Consider the following 11,480-nt stretch of genomic DNA (forward strand, 5'->3'; position numbering starts at 1 on the left):
TTTGGTACTTAAGTGCATAAATTGTCTTACAGGATTTTTTAAATCTCCTTTAATTTTATATTACTGATGCACATTCATAGATTTTAAAATGATAACTATTTACGTAAAATATTAAAAACATACACACTCTCAACCCAATTATTTCATTTAGACTGGTTGGTATATCTTATTTACCAATCAAATCAAAATAATTACCAGTAAACCATAAAACTATTCAAAATATAATATACAGAGCATATGAATTTGTGATGGGTTTAATAATTTCTTTTAGTATGTTTCTTGATTTTGTATGTTTCAAAAAAGGTATTTGGCACTGGTATGTAGGAACATATCTGAGATTGGAAAGCAAATGGGCTGATACAGGTGTGCTTATTTATGGGTGTAAACACAGTGAGCATCATAAAAACTGCCTACTGCAGACAATCAAAAGATATTGCATACTGTGTAGCCCAATATAAACAAAAGCTACAGGCAATAAAAATTCTTTAGAACCTTTTAGTTTTATTCTTCCAAGCTTCAAATTGTATAATGGACATGCTGCACCAAGCAATATGGCACCTGACAGTCCTGTTCCTATGTATTCCAATCTCATGGGACTGATAAGCAGCCATAGAAAAGTCTGGCTCTATTCCTAACAACACTGAGAAACAACGTAGGTGTCAAGGACAGGAAGGAGGTTAGATCAACAGTGACAAATCAACGGGAGAAAAGGATCATAGTGGAGGTAAGAGTGTGTCATACTTGTCAAGAAAGCAAAAGCTTACCACCTACTAACGATGTTATCTCTGCTTTAACACTTTCATCACCTACTACCAATTTGGTGGAGAAGTAATGGAACAAGTATAAACTGGAACAAATAAAAACTTAACATGGTTATCTGCAACATTATTGCAGTGCTGCTTTATGCTAGGGTTGAGTGTCACTTTTCTCTGGGCTGCTGATATATTCATAACCTTCAATAAAAGATTGTCAGTGAAAGTTTAATTGTTTCATCTTGCTCTATCTGGCCATTATTTACCTCCAAACACTGAAGGAGATGCTAAAAAAACAGCTCTTATAAGTAGAGAAATACGTAAAGGCTAAAGATTTTTTTTTTTAAAGCACTTACCAAATACAAATGCACTAGCTCTATCCTAAAGCGTACCTATACTTACATAATCAATTTTGGCTTATGGATACCATAAGATAAAGTTATAATCATCTGAATATTTTTTTTTCAGCTTGCTTTTATCTTTAAACATTAAAATCGAATTCTTGTCACACCCCCAGGTCTCTCCATCACCTAGGCGGTGAGGTGCAATCTGGGAAATGCCATCCATGGTGGGAGTGTTTCAAATCCACACCCACTGCCCTAATTATGCAGATTATTTCTGTCACTGTGGGACTGCTCCATCCACAGCTGCTAAACTTGTGAGCTCCCTGCAGAGGGAGGGGGAGGGAGGGGGAGGGAGGAGAAGGTCAGAAGAGGAAGAAAACGTGAACTTGCCAGTCACAGGCTGGCCATTTCTAAACACTTCAGAAATCATTATATATTGCATGGATACAAGCTGACCCAGACAGTGCCACCAGGGAAGCCAGACATTTTAATGCAGGAAAGTAGAAATAGATTAATAATTGAAAGACTAGTTTTTGAGTATTGTTCCTCTTTAAGTAATACAATTTTTTTTAATATTACCTTTAAAAAGACAGCATGGATTGCAGTCTGATGAGTAAGACCAAAGCCATGATTACTATGCAAGACAAATGACAGAAAGAAGCTGTGCAGCTAGGTTCCATTGTTGCTACTTACCTACTGAAAAGGTATGCAACACAAAAGGAAAACAAAACACAAGAAGATTTTTAAATGACCAATAAATAACTTCTTAAAGTTTTCTTGAAAGATTTGTATTTGTTTAATTCTATATGGTTTCTTCTACCACTAACTTTTATGACTGCTGCTGTGACAGCCATGATTGCATCATTATAAAATTAGGTTTAAAGAATAAGATTGATATAAAACACTGCATACCTTTGTTGCAGTTCTCTCATAGAAGGGGTTAAATAGCTGGCAGTCACCAGGTTCACCTTCTCCTTGATGCAATTTCTTGCCACTATCGGATGTGCAGAATAGGGCAGCAAACTAGCAAAAAAAAGCAGAAAAAAACAGATACAAGTAAAATTGCAGCACCTTTTTAAAGCTCCAGCATACATGTGTATAAGCAGAGCTGGATTTCTGAAAACGCATGCCAAGCCAGGGCCTAGGGCAGAATGGCCACTACAGAGCAAACTCAGATTCCTTCCAACTGTACTGTTTTTACAGACGATCTCTTTTTCAGTTTGGAGCTGTTCTGACTGTCAGAACATGATAGTTGAAATCTCTGCGACATGTTGGATATCACCCCCAGACTATGGGCCTGATTCAATAAAGCTCTTTAAGGCTGGAGATAATACACTTTCATCAGTGAAGCTGGGTGATCCAGCAAACNTGGAATGGATTTCTTCAAAATCACTTGCTATTTGCTAGCAAATGTTTTAAATCCTGCATTAGATCTATTCCAAGTTTGCTTGATCTCCCAGCTTCACTGATAAAAGTGACAAGCTTAAATAAATCTGGCCCAATGACTGAGCAGGGCGTGGGGTCCCTCCTCTTCTGACTATCAGGAGAGTTAGGATTTTATGCCCTGGTAGGAGAGCTGAATCTTTCTCCCCACACATCCTTTTATCTTTCTCCCCATTGTGCTGTTATTTGTACAATTAATTTTTAAAGTACAGTTAGTGGTAACTGCACTGCAACCTTGCCGTCAGCCTGAAAATAGCCTTTAAAGTCTTCTTTCAAGGCAGTTGGGGGAAATGGTACAAGGTACTTGGCCTAGGGGAAAAACAACTACAAACAAATACAAATCCAGCCCCTGTGTATAAATGTAACAATAAAAACACAAATTCGACAGCCCATAGATTCATCTACAAAGTAGTCACTACCTCCATGTTTCAAGGAACCCTAACAGTAAGTACAGTTTTAGGTATTTTTTGCAAATCATGTTTTTTCTACTTGTGAATATAATACATTATAATATTATTTCTAATATTGATTTCTCATAACGTAAGTTATCTTAACATATTCAGTTATAGGAAATGGAAGAGTGTATCAAACATGGCAGATACTCTCTTCCATAAGAAATAAGTTTCTGTGCTACTGATGTCCTGACTTGTAGCTGACCTCTATAATGTACATCATTTTGGGCCATCAGTTTGGAGATTTCCATTACATTGTTTTTGTTTCTGTTAATTTGTTAGGTGCTCTGTTTTTTTTAGATTCTCGCTTACTAACCAATTACGAGAATGATACAAACATATCCTCAGAAACAACAAGCAGATAGTAACCTGATAACAAGATCATGTTTCTTTACTACGGAAGATAACTTTTCTTCATTCTTTAAGACATCCATTGCCATCGGTGTTGTATTACTGTACTTCTTTGCCAAGTGATCCACCTGATCTTTTATCATGGAAACTGGAAAAAAAAAAAGAAATGGTAATTCTGTAAAGAAAGAAATACACCGAACAATCAATCAGTTACATTATAATTAAAATACACAGCATTGTAAGTATCTTGCAAGTAATGTGGCAACACACAGCCAGTCATGCAAACTTAATAAACACCTCGCAATGTGGCTGAATACCAAAAATACCTAATAAATGATTAAAAGGAATCTATTGTAAATAAACCCCTTTTGATTAAGTTTGTGATATTCCTTCTCAATCTGCCCCCAACTCTTTTAGGATTATAACCAGAGACATGAAACATTTATCATTACAGCAAAATACATTGCTCTAGGATTCTTGTTGTCCAGGAATCCAGTCATGTGACCAACTACCAAGTAATCCTGGAGCAGCAGATTCAGCTGCAAATGTTTGTACTTCATGTCTTCTTTTACCTTTAAGAAGCTATGGTGGTCAGGGTTAGTCTGGGTTTTAATATTGACCACTCACATGACCAAACACTGAACCTATTTATTAAGGTTTCCAACCCAGATTCACTCAACTTTTACACAATGTTTAAATATTTTCACATTGGATTTGATTAGAGATTGTTTGAATCAACCTTTATCCATGATTCATGCATTTTTCAATTCAAGCCAATAATGTAAAAGCTGGGTGAATTTAAGGAAAAACATTCGTAAATAGACCCCTTAGACAATAGTCAATCCAGATTATTTCTAGAAAAGCCTAATGACTGTCTTGCTGGCAGCTCTTTCACACTTCACTCATCTTCCTACACAATGTTTTTTGTAGCAGCGGCATAGCAGAGAATACTATGGAATGTCATTTGAATGACAGGTTTGAGTCTGCTTGGGCTCCTGACATCACATCCAAGATGGTAGTAACCAGCAGCAAGGCTTTTGGATGTCTACACAAGCAAGGCTCTTAATAAGACCCAACTAAAATTGATTACAATATGTAGACACCTTAACATCTACATCAACACTGTATTATATTATTGGCAGGTCAGAGAAGATCACATTTTTTGTGAACCCCCATACCCCACCTGAAAAACTGAAACTGTGGAACAGTGGACCACAAGGAAGGTAAAGATTAGCTCTTGTTGTTGTCTGCAATCAACACAATCAGAATTAATAAAATGACAATTCAATCATTTCATATTATCACATATTATCACCTGCAGTTATCTCAACATTAGGATCTCTTGTGAGATAGTTTATTACAGGTCCAGAAACATAACCAGAACCAAGCACCAATATCCTCTTTTTGGCTCCCATTGTCATTAGTTGAGCATATTCTCTGTGGAAGAGAAAAATATTATTTCATTTTCATTATTGTAATTTAATGAGCACAGAAAAAATATGCTATATAGGCATTATTTTTAATAAAATATTTAGGCACGAATATTTATGTGCAGATATTTACAAAGCTGCCATTTTGATGAATTTATGCCAACAAACAAGGGTTGAGGTTTATATGGCAAGGACAGAAATTAACAGTAAAGAAAGCCAACAAAAATTAACAGGTTATGCCCCTGTCATATCAGTACACAGATGTTTATGTCCAGAAACTGTGTTTCTTTATATAACTCAAACAAGAATTTCTTTATATCAATATCTTCTTCTAACAATTCCATCTACATCTTGTTTACAGCAATGTATTTACCCAAGACATTTTTATTTTGTTTCATCAAATCCTTATTACCAATGTCACTTATCTATGTAACACCACACAAAGTAACAACTGTTCAATGTCATTAGAAGGGAATATCAAAGAGATAATACTTCATAGAAAATGTCTCTAAGATGTGAACTAGGTAACCATAGCAACTAAATCAAAAACCTAAGCAAACTAAATACATATTAGGCAGCTTGTTAACTTAATGGTAAATCTCACCTATTATTCAAATAACATAATGAGCTTTAAAGGAAAAATATAATGTATTTCAGTAAATACACATTTGGAGTAATGACTATAAAGTTGATATGAAGAGTAAGATCAGCGCTCCCTACAATATAGGAAACATCTAGAAATACGCCTAAGTCTAAAAAAAAAATAAATTTGAAAAAAATAATTTTGTGTGGAATTTCTACAAAATGGAGCATTTCCTGGTATGTGAGAGCGCCTACAGCCTTATTGCTGTTTAACTACAGTCTAGGATCAAAGCCAGTGCTGTCTCTGGAGAGATATTTGGCGATGTCATTTCTGTATTGCTCACTGTTCTCCATGCTGGAGGCTCTAACATAAACACATAAAACCCTGCCTCTAACAAGAAGGTCTCTCTCATACAAAGCTACAGTGCAAATAAAAAAAAATTAAAAAAAGACGTAAATTCAGTAATGGGGAAAGGTCAGCTGAATGGAGACCACAGGTAATACTAGTGATAGTCTTTTGGTGTCCTGTCTTTTTTCTGAGCACAGACTCCAGAGTTTAATTCCTCATAAACATTGACATATTTGCGGTTGTATAGTTTCATGACTTCAATAAATACAAAGACTTGACCATTCTTCATGTAGTGGCTATTTGCAAACAATAACATGATAGCCAAACTAATCCACTGCTGAGATAACAAGATAATCCATATTAAACAGCCTTTCTCATTATGTTTTTTTTACCCCAAAAAAGAACCCCTTAATAATAATTAAACTTCAAGCCCTAATAGGAATCCCTGCTGAATTTTTTTATTACAGGTCTAGTTACATTATCATGATCCATAATTCTCCCCAGAGGGTTTTAGCCGGTTGCTCTGCCCGGCTGCTTTGAATACCCCGCCCAGCTCTCCTCGGCAGCTCTCATCCTCGGATGCACGGATCTCAGTGAGGCTGCTCTGTCCTATGTGTCATCCCTTCAGAGGATTGCTGCCGATCAGAGGTGAGCACACACAGTTCAGCCTTCATGTGAAGGAGACACAGGCAGCCCCGCCCCCATCTCATAGCACAAGATCAGATTTCTGTTTAAAAAAAATCTGCTTGTGAAATGTATCCACTGCTAGAGCTGTGTATGAAGTCTGCATGTCTTTCTGCATCCTCACAGCTCAGTGTGTACAAACCTCCATATCTCCTAAACTGTATGTGACTAACATCTGCGGGGCAGGCATTACAAAGTTGTAACAAATAATTGGGAGAAGGTAGAACACTGAAACAATAAGAGGTTACTGGATACCCATGGCATAAACAACTGGGAGCACTAAATTTGCCATGTTTTGCCACACCCCCTTTTTTACCACCCGGCTATAGCTTCCTACCACAGAAAAAATTTCTGGGGAGAACACTGATGATCAGTATATTGTACAGGGTCCAAATAGAAGAACAAAGAAATTGACATAATTAGAGTATTAACACCTAAAGTGGATTGTTCCTCTGCTCTTTACAAAATAAACACAAACTTTGAAAGCTGTATTGCCCCTAACATTAGCTAACTGTGGAAAAACTGGCCCTTAAAAGTGTGCCCACAAATTAGTGGTCAGTGGGGGGTAAAAAAAAGTCTCTTTACATTGATGATCATTATAGAAATGACCTCTTACATTGGAGTTCGATGGTTAATATCCCCGTGATGATAATGTTTATTGTAGGTGGGAGATTAATCTGCCACTGACCATGGAACCCCCAGCCACGTTTGGAGGAACTTCAGGGTTCCACAGAACACTGGTTGAAAAAGCACGTCAGAGGAAGTATTGCCTTCACTCAGTCTGATAAAATTGCATTGGGAGAAGTAAAGGAAAATTGTTGTTCATCACAGCAGAACTTTTACCAAATAATACACATTTATGCATAAATGCAATTTGTAAAGAGAAAAAAAGAAAAAAAATGGTTTAAATACTATACCTGCTCTCCCTAAGCTTCTGTATATATTTGTACTTTGGTGTTAATGAACCATTGGATGCAATCACTGCCTGGAAGAACAAAAGGGCATATTTAACACAAATCGATACACTCTAGAATACGAAAAAAATAAAACTAATAGCAGAATACTTACATTCCTTACAACAGGGCAAAAATTCTGTTTGTCAAGTGGTTTTGTAGCATCAGACATCAGCTATAGGGTGAAAAAAGACATGTATTTTTAATGTATATGTGCCTTATCCACTACATTAATGGTTTTACTTCAGATCACCAATAAAACGGTTGACTGGAAGTGTTGTTGTCAACCTAATTCTTTTATTCCCCCTTATACTGCCGTAATAAAGCAAAACTCCATCCCCCCCCACCTGCTCCAAAAAATTGAACATTTTCTGGTGCCGTGACTCGGGTCCAGACCTAGGAATATTCAACTGAGGAGACACCAACCCTGTGAGAAAGCCAGAAAACCAAGTTGGTATACTGGTTGTGAAGACGATATTGTTTTGGACGTTTCTTTACCAATTACCTTGGGGTCAGTTTTTTTTGCAATATACTCATATATCCAACAAAGATGTCTGGTTAGATTAAAGAAAAAGAGTGTCCAGAAATTATATTTATTGTAATATTGTTAAAACCTAAAACCTAACTTGTGGCAGCTCTGTGTGAGCAATAATCTGTGTTACAAGAATAATGTGTAACAGTTAGTGTTGGTGTTCGAATTCGGGTCCTTCTATTCGACTGAATATGGCACTCTGAATTCTTATAGACCCGACCCGAAAAACACGGGATTCAGCGGCGCAAATTTGTGTGTAAGAAAATGTGTTAAAAAAAATAATAAAATCAGCTGGATAGATGCCTGCACAGAACAGAAATATTGGTTCACACCATGTACTGTGTTCATGCTGTAGTTGCTCAGGTGAGCTGAACTAACTTCTAACTAAATGTAATAGTTAGTCCTTGATTGATTATCAAAGTTTGTGCTTGAGCACACCAAAGAAAGCTCAGAGTAGTAGTTTGAATGAGATAGGTGAGCTGAGAGTTGCAAGAGACTACTTAAGAGATCAAAAAAATACCCATTTCTAACAGGTAGTTCCTCATCAGGATGGGTAACCAATAAGGTAGATGGAGAGAGAAGGGTTTTGCAAAGCCCAGACTTCCATTGACAAAATGTGACACAAGTATGGGTAAATAGATAGGAAATGCAACCAAAATGATTGTAAAACTAATTAAAGATGACTCAGAACCAGTACCCCAAGAAGGTACATATCATTTGCCCCTATGGGTATCAGTATAGACCAATTATGACAAATATGAGTACAAGTAAATGGTTAACATGTGTACAAGTTTGGATTTTAGAAAGTATGCAAAGATAGATTGGCTTTGGTAAGGATCAAGGCATGGGTGCATAGATGGATCAAGACTCTATAAAAAGGGAACATCTAGGGTTGTCTATGCCATGACTATGTTGGAGAAAGTCGTTGACTCTAAATTGCCCCCTTCATCAATGTTTACACAGATGGCAGAATTGGTGGCCGACTACGACCTGTAAAAGTAGCAGAAAAACTGCAGTAAATGCTGCAGGAACAGCAATGCAAAATCGGCAAAAGGTTCAAGATTTATTGGAGGAGGTCACCAAACCAAAGTAGCCATACTGAAAGTTACAGCCCACACAACATGGCCAAGACTATTCTTTCTGCTCCAAGAATAATCCTAGCCAACCAAGAAAAGTCCCACATCATTATGATATGTGGTGATATATCATTGTCAGACCAATATACAACAGGGACCAATATGTCCTAGTTTGCATAGACATGTTTTGGGGTGGCCAGAGGTTTGGCTGGTAGCTAAGGCAAATGACTATTGTAAAGAAACTCCTCAGTGAAGTTATCTGTAGATATGAGGTCCAAGAAACTATAGAGTGATGGTACTGTCAAAAGAGATATCCCTGTTCTCCCCAGAATTCTTTTTTAGCCGGGTAAGTGGGAACTGTAGCTCGGTGGTCGAAAATGGGTGGGGCAAGACACTGCAATTTTATTGATTCAAGTTGTTTATGCCATACCCCTAATATTGTGTCAGTGTTCCATCTACTTCCCATACGTTGTACTTTGTTCCAACTTTCTTATGCCTGCCGTGCCAATTTTTCCAACATTTATAACATACCCCAACTGTTCAGTGCCCATGTATTTTGAACCAACTTCTTGGTGTTCAATGATTTGTGGAGTGTAATCCCCTGCAATAGTGTGATCAATGTAGTCTAACACGTTAGGCTTAGTAACATTGGAACTAAAAAAAATACCATTTACCACCCCCCCAAGTGACTACTGGCAATAGCAAGGCATCTGGGATCAGTAAAATCTGGGATTTCACAAAACTTGAACAATTGTACTATGCTAACCTGCTTCTCTTCTTTATCCTCCCCAGCGGTAACCCCAAATGTGACCCAAGGGTAGAAAAATAGATGCTAGGAGCGGTAACCCTGGGTCACACTCCGGGTAGGTAGGCCAGAGTGCGGACGTTCCGTTAGGGTGGGAAATTCATTTGTATTGCGTTCAATACAAAATAACTGTATTAAATGCAATACATTTGATTTATATGTGTAAATGCAGTACATTGTCTTCCTTGAACATTTATTTTACAGTATAATATAATAGTAAAAGTATATATATATATATATATATATATATATATTTTTTTTTTTTTTTTTTTTTTTTTAAAAAAAAAAAAAAAAAAAAAAAAAACATGACATGACATGATTTGTGTTTCACTTTTTTATACTCATACTACGAGGGGGTGCTGAGAAATTCCTGGCTTTGCCCCCTTCCAGATGAAATAGAAAATGAGTGTGGGGGCATATGACAGCCTAATATCTTAGTATGTAACTGTGCAAATATCAGGTCTTTGCGATTCTTAAAACTGTTTTCTTTTAGTGAGAAGCTGTGATGCCAGAGGCACAAGCAAGTTTCACATCATTGGAGTTACGGGCGGTCATGAAGTTTTTGTTTCTCCAGGGAAAGTCAGCAAAGGACATTCACACTGAGATATCACAAACACTGGGGGAGAAGTGTCCTTCCTACAGCACTGTCAAAACCTGGATATTTCATTTCAAGACTGTGCATTTCACCGTTGGGCGCCCCCAACCTCAACTGACCCGGCAACCTGCGATGCTGTCCATGAGCTGATTTTTAAGGCCTGGCGAATATCTGCAAAAAAAAGATAGCCCAGATACTTGACATCTCACGGGAGCATGTTGGGTTTATCACCACCCTCCTAGACATGCGCAAGCTTTTAGCGAAGCGGGTGCCGAAATGTTTGAACAGTGATCAGAAGAAGGAACGAGTTGAAGCATCCAAAGCCGTTTTGACCCATTTTGAAGCTCCCACAGGACTTTTTTAGCTAGGTTAGGGACTGAGGATGAAACCTAGCTTCACATCTATGATCCTGAAACCAAGGAACAGTCAAAGGAATGGCGCCACAGTAGGTCCCTACAGCCGAAGAAGTTCCGAACCCAGAAATCGGCCAAAAAAGTAATGGCGTTTGTTTTCTGGGACAAAGACGGTATTCTGTTGGTGGACTAACTACCTCAGGGCTCTAGTATTAGCGGACAGTAATATGCTAACCTCATGGACCAGCTGAAGGAGGCAATTAAGATGAAACACCGTGAAAAGTTGATCAAAGGGATCCTTTTTTTTTTTGCAAGACAATGCACCTGTGCACACGTCCAACATTGTGGCTGCCAAATTGAACACCCTGGGTTTCCAATTGTCACCTGACCTGGCCCCTTCGGACTATTATCTGTTCCAGAATTTGAAGAAACACCTGAAGGGGCAACGTTTTGAGGACATTTCTGACGTCAACGATGCTGCTGAGAGCTGGTTTGTGGCCCAACCAAAGGACTTTTATTTGAACGGTATAGAAAAGCTGCAACTACGCTGTACCAAGTGCATCAGTCTCAGGGGGGAATATCTTGAATAAATGTGATATTTCATAACTCTGGCTCTCACCTTTAAGGGCAAAGCCAGGAACTTCTCAGCACCCCCTCGTATTATATTATACTATACATTTTTTTCTACTTGTGTGGTAGCTCTGGACATCCCTCTGTGGCAACTGAAGATGACTTGACAGGAGCTAGCAACCTCTGAGCATCTTGCCTGTTCAGTAAAC

At 37.9% G+C, this 11,480-nt stretch overlaps 1 protein-coding gene across 1 annotated transcript in view; it reads right to left on the reverse strand.

The window, feature by feature from the left end:
* The window catches only part of AASS (aminoadipate-semialdehyde synthase), a gene marked incomplete in the record, with an annotated part of 46,462 nt that overhangs the window by 18,354 nt on the left and 16,628 nt on the right, over window positions 1-11,480 (reverse strand). Inside the window, 5 exon segments of the mRNA XM_072401572.1 lie at window positions 2,009-2,119; window positions 3,361-3,490; window positions 4,658-4,779; window positions 7,305-7,372; window positions 7,456-7,515. Coding sequence (XP_072257673.1) covers window positions 2,009-2,119; window positions 3,361-3,490; window positions 4,658-4,779; window positions 7,305-7,372; window positions 7,456-7,515 — 491 coding nt within the window.

The sequence above is a fragment of the Pyxicephalus adspersus genome, chromosome 2 (assembly GCF_032062135.1).
Source record: "Pyxicephalus adspersus chromosome 2, UCB_Pads_2.0, whole genome shotgun sequence".
Taxonomy (NCBI): Eukaryota; Metazoa; Chordata; class Amphibia; order Anura; family Pyxicephalidae; genus Pyxicephalus; species Pyxicephalus adspersus.